The 21440-nt window shown below is 42.9% G+C and overlaps 1 protein-coding gene across 2 annotated transcripts in view; it reads left to right on the top strand.

Moving 5' to 3' along the window:
- The window catches only part of PCSK6 (proprotein convertase subtilisin/kexin type 6), a 192607-nt gene that overhangs the window by 61702 nt on the left and 109465 nt on the right, over positions 1–21440 (top strand). For both annotated transcript variants that reach the window (XM_023254991.2, XM_023254992.2), the window contains exons 3-6: positions 4350–4460; positions 4968–5111; positions 6719–6795; positions 8880–8968. In XM_023254991.2, the coding sequence (XP_023110759.2) occupies positions 4350–4460; positions 4968–5111; positions 6719–6795; positions 8880–8968 (421 nt within the window). The remainder of the gene's footprint in view (positions 1–4349; positions 4461–4967; positions 5112–6718; positions 6796–8879; positions 8969–21440) is intronic.

Here is a 21440-nt window from a genome sequence, read left to right as displayed (position 1 = left end):
CGAGAGGGGAGGTCTGGCCAAACCTGGGCTCTCAGATCCTCCTTCTGCAGGACAGCCTCATGGATTTTCAAATATTTAAAACTCTCAGCCCTGATTAAGGCCATGATTTAAACCTGTGTTACTCTCTAAGGACAGCCGTAACAAATGATCACAGACCGGGTGGCTTGAAACAATAGAAATTTATCGTCTCACAATCTGGAGTCCAGAAGTCTGAACTCAAGGTATCGACATGGCGGTAGCTCCTCTGAAGGCTCTCGTTGAGAATCTTTTCTTGCCTCTTCCAGCTTCTGGTGGCTCCAGCTGCTCCTGGGCCTGTGGCTGTGTCCCTCCCACCTCTGCCTCTGTCTCTGTCTTCCCAAGGGCTTGTCCTCTTGTGTCTCTAATCTCCCCTGCCATTTTTTTTAATGTTTATTTTATTTTTTTTTTGAAAGAGAGAGAGAGAGCAGGGAAGGGACAGAGGGAGAGGGAGACAGAGGATCTGAAGCAGGCTCTGCGCTAACAGCAGAGACCCTGATGCAGGGCTCAAACTCACGAACCGTGAGATCATGACCTGAGCTGACTAACTGACTGAGCCACCCAGGCGCCTCTCCCCTGTGTTCTTATATGGGGACATTTGTCATTGGAATTTAGGACACATCCAAATAATCCAGGGTGATCTCATCTGGAGCTCCTTAACTTTAATTACTTCTGGGTGGACATACCTTTTGGGAGGCCACCATCAACCCACTGGAAAACCTACAGAGGGTGAATTACAACAAGCAGGTTCTTTCTTGTGTGCAGTATTTCCCCCTTCCTTCAATCCAAAGATCTGAAGATTTAACGATCAGCCTGTTCTCTTCGTAAGGAGGTTGGGCTCAACTCTTACCAGGCATACATAGACACTAAATATATTTTATTGTGCTCCAGGTCCATTCATTTGCAGTCTTACTTGAGTTTAGTTTAGTTCTATGTCTGTGGCCTTGAAAGGTAGATCATGCATGCTACTGTCTCCTCCCCCTGCATCTTTCACCAAGAGAAAGGCGGAACACCTCCCAGGGAAGTTCTGAGGGATCTGGATAGGTGACAAGTGAAGCTTCAATGTAAATGGACAGCCCAGGTACACTACCAGAGAAATATTATGAAAAATACTTGAAACCCCGCAAAGGATCTTAGGTTGCCTTTTCTAATAAAGATAATCATGTGCATAAGGGAAACTAGCCTCAGTCTCCCTCCCAGGCTTGATACTCACCATCATGACCACTTCACTGTTCCACCATATTTGTTCTCGAGATCTGCAGGAGAATCTATTCCGTGAGTGATACCTCCTTGGAGATCCTAAACCATGTATCCCTTTCTCGTGAATCACATCACTCTTCATGGGTAACCCCTTTAGCAAGGACAGGTACAGATACTATTTGAAGGGAGAGCTAATGTTTCAGTCACATGGTTTGGGTCATCGGCACTCTGACCTTCCTAGCCAGGCCATTGGACCCTGGGTTCCAACCTGAGGGCCATCTACAGAACTCTGTATCTGAGCTGGGGGCACAGGGGAGGGTGCTTTGGTCCTGGATGGGACCCAGTGGTACTTATGCATCAGAAACACAGTAAAACTCAATGCAACTTTGTTGAGCAGGCAACTGAATATGCAACCACAGGGAAATCAGGGCAGGTAGACCTGGCAAAGGCAGGATACAGGAATCCAGGATCCTCTTGTACTTCTCTGTGGTTGGCTGAGAAACGAGGCAGTGATTGGAGCCAAGAGAAAGAAAATGGGAAGCCCAGACCAAGTGACTACTGGCTGAATCAGTCTGTGACAGTAGGGTCACCTGTGATTCCATCTGAATAATTTGTTATATTCAGTTCCATTGGCCTGACAGTGCCTCACTGGCTGTCAAAGACTCATAATGACCTGGCACAGGAGAGAGGTCTGTCCCTGAGACCACGCTAAAGAGAGAGCCCCAAACTGTGCCATGGAACCTGTGCCATCACAGCCTACTCTCAGAACTTGTGTTAACATTGGGTTATTACCCAGAGTCCAGTCATGATTCGAGCCAGGATGCCCATGCTCTTTCATCCCACTAGGGGACTGTTTTGTGACTTCTGGCGACATGCTTTCCCATGTCACCTGATTTGGGGAAGTCACCCACTCGGGCTTGGAAGAGAGTTCACTTCCTCCTTTGTAACTGCAGGTGGGGCCTGGTGACTATAGAAGTCAGAAGGTGCTGGGCGGTAGTAAGATGGGTGGTGAGTCAGTGGGGCAAGATGGATGGGAACATCCCAGGGAACTTGGAGCCATCAGTGGGATACATAACACCTTATTGTGTAATGGGATATTTAGCAGATTAGGAAATATTACCTTAGGTATTTTATACCAAGTCAATGTTTCTGGTTCAGGCAGTGATACTTGGGGAAGTTGCAAAATGCCATCAGGGAGTGTTATGAACAAAATATCTTATTGTATAGTTTTCATAGAAGTATCTCTCCATGGGAATTATACATTATCTAGGACTTGGGGTGGGGGTTAGTTTTAGTACCTGGTCTGAAATTGTTTTTGAGCTGCTTGTGGTGTTTCTTTCTTTCTTTTTTTTTAAGTTTATTTGTTTGGAGAGAGGGAGAGTGCAAGCAGGGGAGGGGCAGAGACATAGAGTTAATCCCAAGCAGGCTGTGCACCATCAGCATGGAGCCCCATGTGGGACTCAAACTCACGAACAGTGAGATCATGACCTGAGTGGAAGCCAAGAGTTGGGCACTTAACCAATTGAGGCACCCTGGCACCCCTGTTTGTAGTGTTTCTAAGGAACCTGGTCTACTGGGGTCTCATGGACAGAGCTCATTAGCGGTGGGACAGGCTGTGGTACTTCTTCGTAAGCATTTGGTCCTGTCAACGAAGGCTGCCTTGCAGATCAATCCCCACCCTTAAATATAAGGCTGGGTATGGGACTGTTTCACTTTCCTCCCTCAGGACAGTGTGGGGAAGTCGAGGCCAAGAGAGGTCTGAGGGAAGGTATCTTGCCCCTCTACCCTTGGGTGCTTTTATTCCCTTCAAGAGTTGCCTTGGGTGTGGCTCCCACAGTGGGCTGTGGCAGCCGTGGAGCTGAGCCTGACCATCTTTGCCTGGCCTCCAGGTCACCCTCGGCCTCCACTGCCCCACCCTTGAAGCTCCCAACCCCCCCTTTCCTCCTCTTCTACCTTCCCTGCCCTGTGCCACCATCTGCTACCTCAGAGCCTGCATCACACTCTGGGCTGCTTGATGGGGGGCCCCCAACTAGAGCACAAACTCCCAAGAGCAGGGCCCAGGCACCCTCATCCTGCCTGTCTCCACCCCAGCACCAGATTGAGCCCCAGAGGGAGCCATTACTGAATCAGACCATGGCAGCAGGACCAAGAAAATGCTTCACCTCAGGGCATGGGAATTCTTTTCCCCATGATCTTTTAAAAGTTAAAAAAAAAAAAAAAACCTCTTCTACCTTGAAGAACTCTTAAACACACACACACACACACACACAGATGTGAGCGCTTTATGTACACCAGTTCATATGCCAGTGCCCACTCATGACAACCCATTATGATGCCCATTGTACAGATGAGCAAACTGAGGCCAGAGAGGTTACCAGACCGCTCTAAGTCATACCACTGGTGAATATGGGACTGGGTTTTGAATCTAGGCAAGGAGGCTCCTAGATTCCTGCTCTTAAATACCAAGTATACTCCCTCTCAAACTATTTTCCTTGGTGGTGAAGGCAAGTTATGCCAAATGAAGATTTATAAAACCCTGAAAATAATTTAGAAATTTTAAATTAGCAATAATATCACCAACAAAGATTTGCTGCTATTAATGTTTTACTGTACCTCTTTCTAGATCTTTCTCTGTGCTTGTTTTGGTACCATGTTGCCAGTGGCTGCTAAAAATTCCAAAGTATGGATTACTATAATTTACTTATTCCTGTCCTTTCTGTAGAATATCTTGCTCCCAACTGCCAATAACCATTTGATCAATTGCTCTGCTCTCACCATTCTTATACATGGAGTTCCTTCATATTCTGGACAAGGGTCACCAGACAATTTGCTGGCAATTCCACAAAGTCTTTTTTTGCTTTTTTTTGTTTTTGTTTTTGTTGGATTTTTTTCGTTTTAGTAGAACGATTTCAAAACCTATGAGAGTGGCATTGTTTTCCCCGCCACATACACAGACGAGTTCTCAGATTTAAATATTGTCACTAGGAGTGAAAATGTCTCCTTGGTGTTTACCATCCAAGACCCCTATGCCACAGATATTCATGAAAAAGGACACCTGTAGCACCCACAGAGAAGCTACAGGTGCTCATGAGATCCTCTTTAAAATGAAGAGTAACCTCATTTCTCCCTGCCAGGTGAAATGGCTCCAACAACAAGAAGTTAAACGCAGGGTGAAGAGGCAGGTGCGAGGTGACCCTCAGGCCCTCTATTTCAACGACCCCATTTGGTCCAACATGTGGTACATGGTGAGTAGGGTGTGGGCCTTGCTGCCCCCAGGGCATCGGCAGCGCCGTGTTCCCGAGATGGGTTCAGTTCCCCCAGCAAAGCTAAATTCTCACAACTCGAAACAGACACACTTCATATGGGTGAGAAACCCCTACTTTAATGCTGGGTAGCACAAACTTTCTCATGAAAATTTTTTAGAAATTATGTGAAAGTCTCCAGGGGGTGGTGGTGGAGCCCTTGAGCAGGGGAGTGATTTAAGGCAAACTCAGGACTAATAGTGAAATGAGAGCCCCCCCCCCCAAAAAAAAAGGGAGATAATGCCCTAGGAAAATGGGCAGGTAAATTGCCAGGTGCAGAAAGCATGTGGAGTGCTTCCTGGAAATGCGTGGGAGAGTCTCTCTGCTAAGGCATGGAGAAATGTTTCCTCCCCTGCTGCATTTACATGGTATGGTATATCTATCTCATGCCACAGTATGGGCGCAAGGAGTGCCCATGCTGGGGGGGCTTTGTGTCTTCTGTGCCTACAGCACTGTGGCGACAAGAACAGCCGCTGCCGGTCAGAAATGAACGTCCAGGCAGCGTGGAAGAAGGGCTACACGGGCAAAAACGTGGTGGTCACCATCCTTGATGATGGCATAGAGAGGAATCACCCCGACCTGGCCCCGAATTATGTAAGTCAAACCCAGAAACGTGCAAGGATATTCAACCATGCTAGTCATTAAATAAATCCAGATTTTAAAAACCATAAAGTGCCATTTCTCTCTCCTCACCCACTGTATTAAACAATATAGAGGGACACCTGGGTTAAATGTTGGACTCTTGATTTCAGCTCAGGTCATGATCTCACGGTCATGAGACTGAGCCCTGCATTGAGCTCTGTGCTGAGCATAGAGCCTGCTTAAGATTCTTTCTCTCCCTCTCCCTCTGCCCCTCCCTCATTCATGCTCTAAACAAACAAATAATACAGAAAACCATGTTGAGAAGGATTGACAAACCATACTTCCCTCTGCCTCCTGGAGCCCAGGATTTCACAGAACAATTTTTTTAGATGTTTGAGGAGTCACATGTACTTCTGGGAATAGATCCTAAAGAATTCAGAAACACATGTGTGGATGATCATCATACTAACATGAGCAACAAGGAACAGGACGTGATTAAAGCCTGGGCTCTGGACCCAACTGCCTGAGTTCCTATTCTGGCTCTGCAGCTGATTAGCTCTGAGACCTTGGGCAGGTTGCTTCACTTCTCTGTGCCTCAGTGTCACCGTCTGTAAAATGGTATCTCATCAGGTTATCTTAAGGATTAAATGTCTTCATAAATGTCAAGAAGACAGCCTGGCGCATAGTGAGAATGAGAAATGCATTCAGTATCCTAAGGACACTGAGTACCTAACAATGGTTAAGTCAACCATGTCGTATCTGTTTCATAGACCTCATGCAGCCCTTTAAAATGATAGTTTTGAAGTCAACAACTGAGGACTTTTATGATGTGTTTTAGAAGGAAGATATGAAATTATATGAATACTATGATTATGGGTATATAAACAAAGACATACATATTAAAAGTATACGATGAAGGAAATTCTGATACATACCACAAAATGGATGAACCTTGAGGAATTCAGTGAAATAAGGGGCGCCTGGGTGGGTGGTTCCGTCAGTTAAGCATTTGACTCTTGATTTCAACTCAGGTCATGATCTCACGGTTCATGAGTTTCAGCCCCAAGTGGCCCTGAGGCGCAGAGCCTGCTTGGGATTCTCTCTCTTGCTGTCTCTCTGCCCCTCCCCTGCTTGTTCTAAATAAATAAATAAATACATACATACATACATACTTTAAAAAAATGAAAGAAGCCAGTCACACACACACACACACACACACATACACACGAACCCCAAATACTGTATGATTCTGCTTATCTGAGGCACCTAGAGAAGTCAAATTCATAGAGACAGAAAGTAGGGTGGGGGTTCCCAGGAGCTGGGGGAGGGGGAGGCTAGTGTCTGATGGGTGCAGGGTGTCAGTTTTGTAAGACGAAGATGTCCGGGGATGCGTGGTGGTGATGTTGAGTAACCATTGAAGTCTGATGCTATTGAACTTTATACTTTCAAATGGTTAGGGTGGTACATTTTGTTGTGTGCATTTTACCACAATAAGAATATATGTAAGATGATAATTATACGAGAGCACCAAGTGTGTTTTTCTCTAACTTTCTAATAGTTGCATAAAAACATTTAAAGCATGCTTTAATTTCCCTCAGTCATTAAATTTCATCTCTTAGGATTCCTACGCCAGCTATGATGTCAACGGAAATGATTATGACCCATCCCCACGATATGATGCCAGCAATGAAAATAAGTATGTCACTTTGTCTCCTCTTTCCTTACTTGCCTGTCCCTCTTCCTGCAGAATCACTATTGAACTGGCCCCCAGTAGGGATTCCAGAAGGGTGATGGGGCAGCTTGGCCAGTGTCTGGGACTAACCCGGGAGCCAGAAGCCAGACCCGCACAGCCCTTCAGGCCCAAGACACCTTCTGTGGACTTTGTGTCTTAGGGAAGAAGCAAGAAATGGATGTTCAGCTAGAAATGGATGTTGGCCAACATTGTTCCTGTTTCCAGCCTTTTTGGAATATTGGAAAGGAATAGCCCTTGAATCTAGTGGTCTCCATGACCAATTGTGTTAAGACAGCAGTTGGGCCTATTGGAACACAGAGGTCACATGCTGAGCTTTTTTTGTCGCCACTTGTGACCTTATGAGAGAGGTGGGGCATGCATGAGGGATGTTGGATAAATCTGGGTTCAAACCCCAGCTCTACCATTCCTGGCTGTGTGGCTCCTTCTCAGTCTCTTAGAGACTTTGCAGTGGAGACAGTGCTCCCTACCTCCCAGGGTTGTAGGCAGGGCGAGCGGACAGGCGAAGACCGCATACACATATTGTGAGCGCGCAGCCTCCATGGTTTTTCTCATCACTTTGCAAATGAAGGCGGCAGGATCTGGGGAGCGAGGTGACTTGTGTGCTGTTAGTGACAGTCCTGGGGGTAGCGTCCAGCTTCGCAAACCTGCTCCTGGGAGTTCACTTTGCTGCGTCCTGCTTGTATTCTCTCTGCTAGCGTGCCCCATGCAAGCTCTTACCATCCCTCCAAAAATATTTAGAGGAAAAGAACAAAAGCCCTTTTCTTCCCTCCCTCCTCTAACATGTTGCTTGCCAAGGTGCATTCTCCCTCCATATAGTGTTTTGCTTTTCTGTAGAGTCCCTGGTGAGGTTCAAATACTGGTGCCCTCTCTGTGCTGTGCAGGGAGGCTCGGCCAGGCTGATATGTTCAACACAACAGACACAGAGCTCCCCAGAGCCCGCCAAGGCCCCAGCCCTGAGGGCTGCTTTCCTGCCTCACGTCCCAAGGTGCCCCTTCCTGCTCAGCAGCGAGCACGCCTGGGGCGCAGGGTGCCTCATTTCCCCGCCACACATCCAGGGGGCAGGGAGGAATGATCCAGACGCGATGCAGTGACCCATGAAGGATAGGATTGAATCTGGGCGAGACATGGAGCTCCGTGACACTGTGAACAGCCCTGGCCGTGGGGCCGCATGAGGTCCGCAGAAGGACAAATGACCCCCCCACCAGAGGGTAGCACGCAGACCCAGGACTCTTTTAAAAGACGGTTTTAAATTTGAATCAATGATTCTAATCCCCTGTGGACTCTCCTCAAAGATGTGCTGTTTAAACTCGCCCATATTTTGGCCTCTGCTAGAGGAATTGCCTGGATGCAGCACGTTGGAAAATGGAGTCATTACCGAGGAAAGCAATTTGTTTTTTCTGGTAATTTCTTCATAGTCCCTCCGCTACTGTTGAGTGTCCAATTTCGAGCACTCTTCCTCAGCTCCAGCTTAAATGGCCATGGAGGTGAAGGGGGGGCTCTCTGGAGGTGAGCATGGGGGTGGCAGGTACACAGGGAACACATTTGTTCTTTCTTCCGTCCCATCAGCCGGGCAGATGTTTACACCACACCTGCAGTGTGCCAAAAGCGGTGTGTTGTCAGTCGTGTGAATGCATAGCTCGGGGTGGGGGAGCCCGGGGACCCTGGGTGTTGGGAGCAGGAGCCCCTCACTTCGGCCTGGGGGTTATGGGGAAGAGCCACCCCTGAGCAGGTGCTTGCAGTTTGCGGGGTGGCGGGAAGGTCCTGTTTGCCTGCCTGTCCGTGCCGGTGTGGCAGGGACAGGACCGCCCAGGTCTATGCAAACCCTGGCCTGGTGCCCCCTCCCAGAGGAGCCAGCCATGGGGGGCAGGGTAAGTGGTGTCGAGGAAAGAAGGAGGCAAGACATAGGCTTTCGTGTCCCATCTGGACTTAGGGATAACTGACTGTCCTTGTAGGAGACCCGAGCCTTGCACCGAACCTGCTACAAATCGGGGGGCTGAGCCCTGACTCTGTTTTCTGCTCTGCTTCAGACACGGCACCCGGTGTGCAGGAGAGGTCGCTGCTTCAGCCAACAACTCATACTGCATCGTGGGCATAGCATACAATGCGAAAATAGGAGGTAAGGTCCGGGAGCACACAGCCTGGGAGCTTCAGGGCCCGCTGCAGGGGCGCTGGGGGTCCCTCCCTGCAGGGCTCAGCAGCTGTGCCTCTGGCCTTGGCCTGGCCACAGCCTGAAGCCTCGTGCCCGTGTGCCGCGGCCAGGCAGCCAGCGCTCAGTACCCAGGACCTGGAGGCAGAGGCATCGCTCACTGTTTTGGCTGAAAAGCCATCAGAAAGGCACCCTCTCTCTCTTTTCCGATCCTGCTAGTCTGACTCACCATGGTCAACCAGACCACGTTGGTTCCCTGCTGGTCACAGCCCTATGGCGGCTCCCTGTGACATTCACAACACACTGTACTGTCTTTACCTGGGACCAAGGCCTTTCATTGCCCCAACTCCTGCTCGAGCCTGGTGGCCCACTTCTCCTGCCCCTGCCCCTGCCCCTCAGCATTAGCCAAAGGACATTTGTCATAGTGTCCCCCAGTCACACGTGCTCTTCCCAATTTACGCCTGGACTTGGAACATTCTTCCCATCACCCCAAAGAACTCTCCCCGCCTCTCCCTTTGGCTCAGTCCACTCATGACTTATGGGCAGCCCATGGCAACTCTGCTTCATGAAGTGTCCCCTGAATGTAGCTGTCCTGCCATCTTGTTCACTACAGGCAATGGGGGTCAGCTCTTCCAGGTCCCTGTAAGGAGCAATGTCAAACAGTTACGACATGGTTGACTTAACCGTTGTTAGGTACTCAGGATCCTTAGAATACTGAATGCATTCCTCATACTCACTATGTGCCCAGCTCTCTTCTAGACAGTTATGAAAACCCCAGGTGTTTCTGCTTCCACTTTTGGGCTTCCCCATTTGTGAGTGAAGCCACCCTTGCTAGGAGAAGGCTTGAGAACAGTCTGCCTTCCCCATCTGAGCCTGGCAGTTTGACAATTCAGACTGGCAGTCAGCAAGTACTCCGAGGTAATGAAATGGCTGGGAACTGAGCAGGTACATGCCACGAGTGTGAATGGTCCCTGACCATCCAGATGGTTTGGGGGCACCGCTGTCCTCACATGGGACTCTCAGTTTGGAGGTGCTCATGCTCATTCAACGGCATGCGAGGATGCTGCCTTCCCTGCTGCTTTGCCTTTGCTCAGATGACTTTGCCTTTTGCCTTTGACCCCCTCAGGTCTACTATGAGCCGCATAGGTGGAGAGGTTGGGCCACAGGTTCTCTGGATCACCCAGTCCTTAGGGGACTTCTTGAATTTTGAAAAGAGAGTCCTCAGCTTTTACTTAACTAGTATGCCCTGCCTGCCCTTTCCCTTGGAAATCTTTGAAGTGGCTCGGATTTATCATTTTATGATAGCATTAACCACCAAGGGTATGTCCGGCAGACCAAATCTGGACACTCTGTCACCTGGATGCTCCTTTGTGGACAGATGTTGAGATGTTTTAAGTTCTCCCTGGAGGTTCTAATGCATGAATACTCCTAAGAAGTCTCTCCATGAACTGTAGGACCAGGCTGACCCCACTCCTACTACCCACTAGCTGTGCGTCCTTGGACCTCTCTGAGCCTCGGTTCCTTCACTTGTGGAGGAAGAATGGCAGAGTCAGCTGGCCTGCTGGGTCTGTTACAAGGATGAAGTGAGATGCCATGCATGAAAGCATTGGCTCAGAGCTAAGTCTGCAGGGAGCCTCTGAACAATTCCATTCCTCCTTCTGGAACTCAGAGGCAGAAAAAAAGTGATTTGCGTTGTTGTGAGTGAGAGGTGAACCCCACCTTTGGGGTTGTCTGAGCCCTGCTCCCCCAAAGACCCTGGACTGGTACCACTGACATTCTCTGGGAGCTATTAAAAGTGCAGAATCCTAACCCCCATCCCAGACCTACTGAGTCAGGATCTACATTCTAATAAAATCCCTAGAGGGTGTGACAAAAATGACAGTTTGAGAAGTGCTGGTGTAGAGGGTTCTGGAGTCAGGCAGATAGGTAACACCTATATTGTGGACTGCGATGAGCAGCCAGCAGAGTTAACGGAGATAAAGAACCTCCAGAGAAGTACACATGAATATGGTTTGTTCTTGCTCAAAGAGATTTGCTCCATACTCATTACAAAATTGTATACCCAAGTTGCCCAAATTCTGAAGAGATCACTTCTATGACCAGGGCTGGAGGACAGGAATATATTTTAATAATGCATTTAATATCTTTGAGCATGAACTGTTCACTATGATACCGTGCTCGCCATCGAAGGGGAGAATAAGGATAAGACCGACACAACCCGGGACCCCCAGGAGCTCCACGGGTCTTTGGGATGAACAGCGTGAACACAAAAGACAGTATGGGACCAAGTACTGAAATGACAGAGGCAGACGGGGTCCCAAGCGTGGCAGGGCAAGCACCTAGTGAGGGAAGAATCACAAGGACACGGCACAAGCTCAACACGGTAGAATTCAACTGGGAATGGAGGAAGTGCAGATGACAAAATAGGATCTGCAGCATGGAGTGTGCCACAGAGGGTTAGGGGCCATGATGTGGGGCTGGCCATGGAGGGGCAAGCTGGCATTGACCTGGGGAACTTGTGGCACCTATGTCCCGAAAGATGCTTGTACACGGGCAGCCACCCCTTCTTCCTCCAAGCCCACCCCTGGACAGGGCAACCTTCAGGAACCCCTAACAGACTCCCTCTCTGAGTCTGCATACCACAGAATTTCTGTGAGATGCCCATGGAACTGACCATGAGCTTGGCCCTTTAACTTTTTGTTGTTGTTGTTAGCTGTTGCTCGAGAAATTAAAGTGTATATCCTAACTTATTCCAATCTACCTGGAATTACTAGTATACTACTTCATGTATCATGTATGAGCCTAAAACAGATTATTTGAATTCTGAATTCACACTCACTCTCATCCTTTGTGCTGTTGTTTTTATATTTTACTTCATGTGTTATAAACCCATATGCATTGTTATTCTTGCTTTAAACAGTTGACTTGGAAAATATTAATGGCAAGGAATACATTTACCTACATATTTACCATTCCCAGTGCTCATCCATACTTTCTAGCTTTGGATTTCTATCTGCTTTCAATTTTTCTTTAGCCTGAGAATTTCTTTTCATGTTTTTTGAGGTGCAGGTGTACTGGTAACAATTTACTCTGCATTTATCTGAAAATGTCTTTATTTTGTTCTCATTTTTTAAAGTTTATTTATTTTGAGAAAGAGAGGGAGAGAGAGAGCACACACAGGCCAACAGGGGAAGGGCAGAGAGAGAGGGGGAGAGAGAATCCCAAGCAGGCTCCGTGCTGTTACACAGAGCCTGACTCAAGGCTTGATCTCACAAACTGTGAGGTAATGACCTGAGCCGAAATCAGAATTGGACACTTAACCAACTGAGCCACCCAGGCACCCCCTATTTCATTCTCACCTTTAATTTATTTTTTAATGTTTATTTTTGAAAGAGAGAGAGAGAGACAGAGCACAAGTGGGAGACAGGGGAGCAGGCAGAGAGAGAGGGAGACACAGCTCTGTCAGCACAGAGCCTGACATGGGCCTCAAACCCGTGAACCATGAGATCATGACCAGAGCCAAAGTCAGACGCATAACCAACTGAGCCACCCAAGCACGCTGTATTCTCATTTTTGAAAGAAATTTTTCTGCACATAGAATTCTAATGTGACAGGTTTTTCTTTCAACACTTTAAAAATGTTCTTACATTGTCTTCTGGCATCCATTGTTTCTGATGATGAGCCCATTATAATCCCTGTTGTTGTTCCCCCTTTATGTAATGTGATTTCTTTTTTTTTTTTTTCTTTCTGTGTTTTGCCTGTGACTACAATGCCCTTTGGTATAATTTTCTTCATGTTTATCTAGCTTGGGGTTTGCTTTGCTTCCTAGTGGCTTGTTCTTATTTTTTGGTCTAAATCAAACGTGGAAAAATTTCTGCTATTGTTTAATTTTTTTTCAACCCTATTTTCTCTCTCCTCTCTTTGGGCATGGATTATAGTTGTTAGATTGCTTGATACACCTTACAGGTAATTGAGGCTGTGTTCATTTTTTTAAGTCCTTTTTTTCTCTGTGTGTTGCAAATTATATGATTTCTATTGCACTATCTTCAGGTCCATTAATACTATCTTTTGTTGTGTCTAGTCTGTTGTTAAATCCATCCAGTGATTTTTTTTTTTAACTTTCAGATCTTGTGCCTTCCTTTTGTCAAAGTCCATTTGACATCTTTTTACTGTTTCCAAATCTTTCCTGAGATTCTTCTTCTCTTCACCCATTATTTCTATCTTTTGTTTTAGATTCTTTAACGTATTTAGAAGAGTTACTTTAAAAACTTGTTCTACTAATTCCAATATCTGGGTTATTTGTGGTTATTTCTAATGGATGAGTTAGGAATAGGGTCATATGCTCCTGTTTCTTTGCTCGTGGCTGGTAAATTTTTACTGTGTGCTAGCCATTGTTGTGCTACATTGTAGAGACTACATTCTATGATCTTTGAATGCTGTACAGTTTTTTTCTAGCAGTCAGCTCAACTTGAACTTGTGATGGTTTGATTATTAATTTTTTTTATGGTTGATCTCTTTCTGATTTGCTCTTAGCCTTAGGGAAAATTCTTTATCCCAACCACATGGTCTTTACTCTTAGATTGTGACCCTTTGGGCATTTCAGTGGAAAGACTGAAATGTTTACCAAAACCTCTTACTTGGCGAGACTCAAACGCTAAATTGACTCCCCTGTAATGGGCAGCAGCTGAAGTATCTGCTCAGCTCATTCAGCTTCCAGCTGTTCTTTTCCTCTTGAACTTCTTAGAGTCTTTACCAAACATGTTTAGCTCAGGGGACAGCTAAGTGTTTGAGAGGAGTTTATATGTCCTCTTCTGTAGCTCTCATCTTTCTGAGATTTATCTCAATTTCCAGCTGCTCTAGCAGTCCCAAACTCTATCCCATACTCCCCAGGAGAGCTAGATTGCACTTTCCTGCTTGAGTTCTAGCCTCTCCATATGAAGAGAATTGGGGAGTTCCCCCAGAAGAAAAGTTACGTAAACTTGCATCATACCTCATATGGTTCCCATCTTTCAAGAACTGAATCCCGTGCCTGCCTCTGTCTTCTTCTGGTTGCTTTCCAATGACCTTAAGATGTTGCATTTCTATTTAATAACTATTGTGTTGAGAATTTATAATTATTATTTTTAGAGGAGTTAGCATGATAGAATCTACTCTGCAGTTATTAGAACTAAAACTTGTGATTTATATTTCTTTACCAAATAGATGGTGTATTAGGTATCTATTGCTGCTTGACAGTTACTACAAAATGTAGCTGCTTGAACAACAAACATTTGTTATCTCTGCCCCTCCCCTGCTCATGCTCACTCTCTCTCTCAAAATAAATAAATGAATAGACTTAAAAAACACTCATATATACAGATAGATGGATGGATGGATAGTAGATGGATGGCTATTATTTCATTGGCATTTGATCATTCTCTACTTGTTTTTAGTAAGATATGTACAGCTTAAAATAAATATAGCTTAATCTTACACAAACATAACACAATTAAATCAAACTGAATAATTGCTGGACTCCAGATTTAATTTTATGTTTACATTTTATTTGTTTAATATTTAATTTTATGCTTAATTTGATTGATGTAGATGTAACAGAAGAAAAAGAAACTTAACTTGAAATGAAGACATTGCTGAACTTCACATAAACATTTCATTGTAATGAAATATTTTCCAAATAGCCCTTTTCAGTTAGTAAAAACAAAACAAAACCCAAGATTGTGAAAATCTTTAAGAAGCCAAAGTTACTTTTCTAATGCCTAATTTGACATTATGTGAATTTAATAGAAAAAAACAAACTTAACTTGAAATGAAGGAATTGCTGGACTATACATACATATTTCATTATGATGAAATATTTTCTCAAATAATCCTCTAAGTTTTTTTTTAAAGAAAACCAAGATTATGAAAATCTTTTAAGAGTCTAGGGTTCCTTTTTTTTTAATTACCTGTTTCCCATATTAGATAATTAGTACTTCAGTTTCTTCTCACATTCTCACCCTCATACCTTGATTCAGATTTTTGTCATTGTCCTTACATTGTCAGGGTTTGATTGTAATCATCTGTCACTGTGATTCTCCCACTTGTTCAGTCTTGCCACCATCATTTTCAGCATGGCATCTCCATTCCCGAATTATTTTTTTAAGTTTATTTATTTATTTTGAGAGAGAGAGAGCACACCAATGCATGATACAGGGGAGAGGCAGAGAGAGAGGGAGAGAGAGAATCCCAATTAGGCTCTGTTTTGTCAGCCCAATGCAGGGCTTGGTCCCCCAAACCCTGAGATCATGATCTGGGCCAAAATCAAGAGTCAGACGCTTAACCAACTGAGCCACCCAGGCACCTCTCCATTCCTGAATTATTTCTTTTGATTCATCTCTTAGTTGACTGGATTTCATCACTGAGTGTTTTTCAGGAAAGGCTAACAGGTGCTGTCTCTCCCTAGTTCTTTCATCTTTGAGAATGCCCAAAAGTTGCCTTTACACTTGAATTATATCTGTGTTATCTATTATATCTTTATAGAACTTAGCAAACATCCCCCTGTTTGTCCGCTAGATTCAGTGTTGTTTGGACAAGTTTGAGGTCAGCCTGATTTTTCCCCCGGTAGGTGATTTGACTTTTTGGCTTGTGTAAAATTCTTCCTTTAAACATGAAGTCTAGTAGTTTTGCTGGACCACCTATGGATGAGGATTATTCTCTAGCAGCTGTTCTTGGGAATCAATATTATTGAAAAGATCTGGGTATTTTTTTTTTTATTTCAGGCAAATTTTCTTCTGTTATGGTTTTGAATATTTTGGGCTCTATATATGCAGTTCTACTCTTCATGCATACCATTTATACATATGTTGGATTTCTATTTCTTGGCTTCTATATTTCTTTCTGATCATATTTAACTTTTCGTTTCCTTTCCATTTTATTTATTTATTTATTGTTAATTATTTTTAATGTTTTATTTATTTTTGAGCGAGAGAGGGAGGGAGGGAGATACAGATTTCGAAGCAGGCTCCAGGCTCTGAGCTGTCAGCACAGAGCCCAATGTGGGACTCAAACTCGTGAAGCACGAGATCATAACCTGAGCTGAAGTTGGACGCTTAACTGACTGAGACATATAGACATCCCTACTTATTTATTTTTAATTTTTATTTTTTCAGTTTTTCTCAAGCTTGTCCTCCAGTTCTTTGGGAATTTTGCCAAAGTGTTTTTGCCTAGAGAAAACTCCAATAAAGGCTTTCATTTATTTTTCTTCTTCTTTTTTTAAGTTTATGTATTTATTTGGAGACAGCGGGACAAAGGGAGAGAGAGAGGGAGAGAGAGAATCCCAAGCAGACTCCACACTATCAGGGCAGAACCCAATGTGGGGCTCAAACTCATGAACTGTGAGATCATGACCTGAGCCAAAGTTGGACCCTTAAGCAACTGAGCCACCCAGGCACCCCAAGGCTTTCATTTCTAACATTGTTTAATATTTTCCTTCTATTTCTGTCCTAAGGATGAACACACTTTGGACCCCTTTCTTTTGTCTTGTCATGTCTTCATCGAATCCTTATATATCCTTGATCTCTTGCTTCAGAGAGAAATTACATTTTCCTTAAGTTATGGAGAAATGTTTGTTTATATATTTATCATTTTCTTGCACTTATGCCCCCTTTTTCCTTATTTCTTGCAGCATTGTTGCACAGATGTTATGCTGCTCACTTTCTGGTTATTAATAATGACTAGCTGGAGAGTAGGTGAAGGCTTTCTCTCTAGGTCGGTAAGATGCTAGAATATGGGGGGTGAGGGGTGGGAGGAGCAGAGAAGAGAGCAAGGCTGCAGGTATCGAGAACTTGTGTTTGTGGACCCAGATCCTTCTCTTCTGCCAATCTAGTAGCTGAAGAGCTCTCCTCCCCTCACTAGTGAATTAGCATTAACTCACATTATGCTCACCACAGTGGGGATGGGGCAGAGTTGGCTGTCACTTAACTTTTTCTCCTCCAACAAACCATGTCACAAAAAAAAATGCCTGTTCTTGGAAAGATGGTGTGTGTCTGTGTGGTTCCTGGTTAGACCTCACTGTTTCTAAAATAATAGACTTTTCATTTTTGCTGTGAAAACAATGCAGTGTGACAAAGAAACATCCCCCCTCCACCAGCCACCCCCCCCTCACCCTGCCCCCACCGCCACCCGTGTCCCAGCCACAAGGCCCTCAGGTGCATTACCTACTTTATGGAGAAATGATAAATCCTAGGGAATCACAGAGGCATGTGTCACCTTTATTGTTTTCAGAGAGGAAAGTGGGGGTACTCCAAATTTAATTGGAAGTCCCTTTCATTTCAGAGAAATTTTCACTTTTTTAAGTTTTAAGTTGTACATTGATGATTTGTGCCTTTTTTTCTATATGTAATATTTCAATAAAAATCTGTTTAAAAATTTTTATGTTGTTAGATTAATCATTTTTGTGACTCTTGGGTTTGGGCTGTTGCTTAGAAAAGCCCAAGATAATAGATTGATTGTCCTGTATTTCCTCTAAAACTTAGTTTTAGAAGAATAGTTCATCTTAAAACTTTTATGGTTTTGTCTTTTGCATTTAGCTTTTTAATTCATATGGAATTTATTTCTGTGCATGGTGTGAAGGAGAGATCTAACTTTATTTTTCTCCATAGTTAATATTTACTGATCTCCACATACCACCTTGATCCTCCATTGTCTCATTAGTTTCATTAGCCTATTTGTTCTTAATCCCTAAACAATACCTCACTTTTAAGTATATTATAGTTTAAGAAGATTTTTTTTTGATAACTTATAGGACAAATTTCTTCTTATGGTTCTTTTTCAAAAATTTCTTGGCTATTCTTGCACATTTTCTCTTTCAGATGAACTTGAGAATCTGCTTGTCAAGTTCCATAAAAAAATCCTGTTGGGATTTTGATTGGGATTGCATGGAAATTATAGATTAATTGGGGGAGAATTGACATCTTTACAATATTGAGTCTTCCCACCCAGGAACATGGTATGTTTTTATTTATTCAGGTCTTCTTTGACATCATTTAAAAGTGTTATCGCTATCTTCATATCAATCTGATGCATTTCTTGTTAGGTTTATATCCAGGTTGATTTTTTTAAATTATGTTTTCAATTGGTTATTATTGAAATGAGTATAGGAAAATGACTGATTTGTGTGTGTTGGGTATTTGTATCTGGCCGCCTTAATGAACTCTGTTGGTGCTATTATTTTTTGTTTTCTTGGCTTTTCCAGACAGATGGAAATGAAAGTTCTCTATAAATGTAATGGTAGTTTTTATCTCTTTAATAACTCTCGTTTCTTTTTCATGTCTTATTTCAATGTATAGGGACTCCTGATGAATATTAAATAGTGGTGGTTTGTAGGTTTTGTTGTTTTGTTTTCTGCTTATACAGGAATGTTCCTAGTATTGTGCCATTTGTAGATGTCTTCTGTAGGTTTTCTGTAATTATTTTTTATTAAATTAAGGAAATTTTTATATTCCTAGATTTCTAAGAGGTTTGATCAGGAATGGATCTATTGACTTTTATCACATGCTTTTTAAAAAGCATCTACTGAGGTAATTATATTGCTTTTCAAGTTTACTATTTAATCTGTTTAATTTAGTAAATTACAGTAATAGATTTCCTAACAATGGAAATTTCATTCTTCCATTCTTAGAATAAGTTCTACCTGATTATCAGTATTGTTCTTTTAATACACTGCTTGCCGTGTTCAATTGTTAATGTGTTATACCTGGTTTTTTAATCTTTACTTGTAAGATAGATTGAACTACAGTTACTGTGTTTTGTGATGTCTGTCTCTAGTTTAGGTATCAGAATTATGCTGGTTTTATAGAATGAGTAAGGAAGTTTTCTATCTTTTACTGTGCTCTGAAACAGTTCATATACTGTGGACATTGCCTGCTATCTTAAATGTTGCCAGGGCTGAAAAATCAGTCTGACCAGACAGGGTGACTCTTCAAAGGACTAAGTCTATTCAGGTTTTCTATTTCCCCTGAGGAAATTTTGGTAGTTAAATTTTCCTACAAAATTATTCATTTCCCCAGATTTTCAAATTTATGACCTATAAATTTAATATTGTATTCTTATAATTTAAAAGACATATCCTCCACATTCATACTTGTAATTGTTCTTAATCTTATTTGTGGCATCTTTCCTTTTTTCCTTGATTAGACTAGATAAATTTGCTATTGTATGAAATAGGTTTTTTCCCAAGAGCAAGATTTTGATCCTTATTATTATTATTATTATTTGAGTTTTTGTTTTCTAATTATGAATTCTACTTTTCTTTTCTTATTAATAATTCCTTTGGCTTTTTAATTTTTATTATTGGTGTCTTTTACTAGCTCCTTGAAAAGAATGCATAGTTCTTATTTTCAGGCTTTGATGTGCTCTAATAAGTAAATAAGTGTTCTATATATTTTCTTCTCATTACCTATCTCTGGCTTTAATTTTACAGTGCTCTGTAAAATTTTTTTCAGCTTTGATTTTTCTTTTCAACTCAAGAGTTATTTATAAGGGATTTAAATTTTTTTCCAACTGGATAGATTTTTTTTTGGCACTCCTTTTGTTGCTAATTTTCATTGCAACATGCTATGCTAACTTCATTGCATTGAGATCAGAGACTGTATTCTGTATAATTTCTGCCTTTTGGAATTTGTTGAGTGTTTCTTTGTGGTGTAATGCATGTTCAATTTTTGTAAATATCCCAGTGGGTTTTTGAAGAGTTTTTATTCTATGCTTATTGAGTACAAAAATCTATATAAACTAGATCAGAGGTTGCAACTGGGGGCCCACAGATTGCCTTGGCCTATATGTGTGTTTTGTGTGACCCACACAAATGTTTTTTTGTTTTTGTTTTTTAACGTAAGCGAATATTTACAAATCAAGGGATTTTACATTAAAATACAGATTTGGAGTTTGTCTTGAAAAATTAGAAGCTCTGGGCATGCTGGATCTCATCACTTCATGGCAACAGTTAGCTGGAACAGTGGCTGTTCTTTCAAAGAGCTGTTCATGTATCTCCCTCACTGCTTAGCTTGATAGACCTGTCTACCTCAGCCATTTGTCCTGCCTTCCTGGTGCCTGTAGGAATCTCTGTCACCTGTTTGCCTGATCAAACTCATTCAAAGGTTTGGGAGTCTTGCACTCCATCTGGCTGGTCAGTTTCTGAGAAGGGATGTTTGTCTCCATGGTGACTGTGGATTTGTTGGTTTCTCTCAATCTTTGGTGTATAAATTTCATAGCTATGTTACAAGGCGCACAAATGTTATCATCTCTTGTTGGTGTGATGAATCTTTCTTTAATCACTGTAAAAATCCTCTCTGTTTCATTCTCTTTTTGCCTTTAATTGTTCTTTGGCTTGTAATAATGCTGCCATACCTGCTAAGTTATTTTATGATCATTTTCCTTATATACTTTTCATTCTTTCATTTTTAACCTTAGTTTTGTAAGCGACATGTATCTGGCTTTATTTACATTTTTTGTGTGTGTGCAATCTAAGAATTGCTTCAAAGAGAGAACTTGATATATTCACCCCTGTTCTGATTTCAGATGTATTTAGGTTTATATCTGTTACCACATTTTCCTTTCTCTTAATTAACTTACTTAGTTTCTTTATTTTTTCTGTTTTTTCTTTCTTTCTGTTTCGTTACTTCCCTGCCCTTTGCCAGATAGATAAAGTTTCTTTCTCTCTTCTTTGTTCCCTTTCATCCTGATGGCTTGAAATTTCTGTCTTTCTTGTCACCTGAAGCACACCTACTTGAATTTATATTCTCCTACACTGTTTAGCATTAATCAGTACCTATCCCCCTTCTCCTGAGCAAAACAAGAACCTTACCATAGTTCTCCTTCCTTCTGCCATCTTATCTTCTCCTTCATCACCTCCCCAAATTGGGGACATCCAGGATTTTCACTCCTTATTGTTAAAAATTTTTTTTTCAACGTTTATTTATTTTTGGGACAGAGAGAGACAGAGCATGAATGGGGGAGGGGCAGAGAGAGAGGGAGACACAGAATAGGAAACAGGCTCCCGGCTCTGAGCCATCAGCCCAGCGCCTGACGCGGGGCTCGAACTCCCGGACCGCGAGATCGTGACCTGGCTGAAGTCGGACGCTTAACCGACTGCGCCACCCAGGCGCCCCTCACTCCTTATTGTTATTAACAGGTTTACATTATGCAACAACAGTTATGTCAGCTTAACCATAAAGGTGGACCAGCTTCTTTGGTCACCATTGTCTTGGGTGCTGGGAGAATCCCTAAACTCAGTCTTCCAGCTCTCTGATACCCTATCTATTCAGTTGGTAAATGTTGAAAATAGGTTCCCTTCTAGAACTTCTGGTTGATGTTTTAAATTAAAGTTTTATTTGAAATAATGGTAGATTCACATGCAAGTGTAAGAAATAATACACAGAGATCCAACGTATCCTTTACCCAGTTGTCC

The sequence above is a fragment of the Felis catus genome, chromosome B3, assembly GCF_018350175.1.
Source record: "Felis catus isolate Fca126 chromosome B3, F.catus_Fca126_mat1.0, whole genome shotgun sequence".
In the NCBI taxonomy this organism is placed as follows: Eukaryota; Metazoa; Chordata; class Mammalia; order Carnivora; family Felidae; genus Felis; species Felis catus.
Note: the sequence above shows the minus strand (reverse complement) of the source record. Positions and strands in the feature narration are given on the sequence as shown.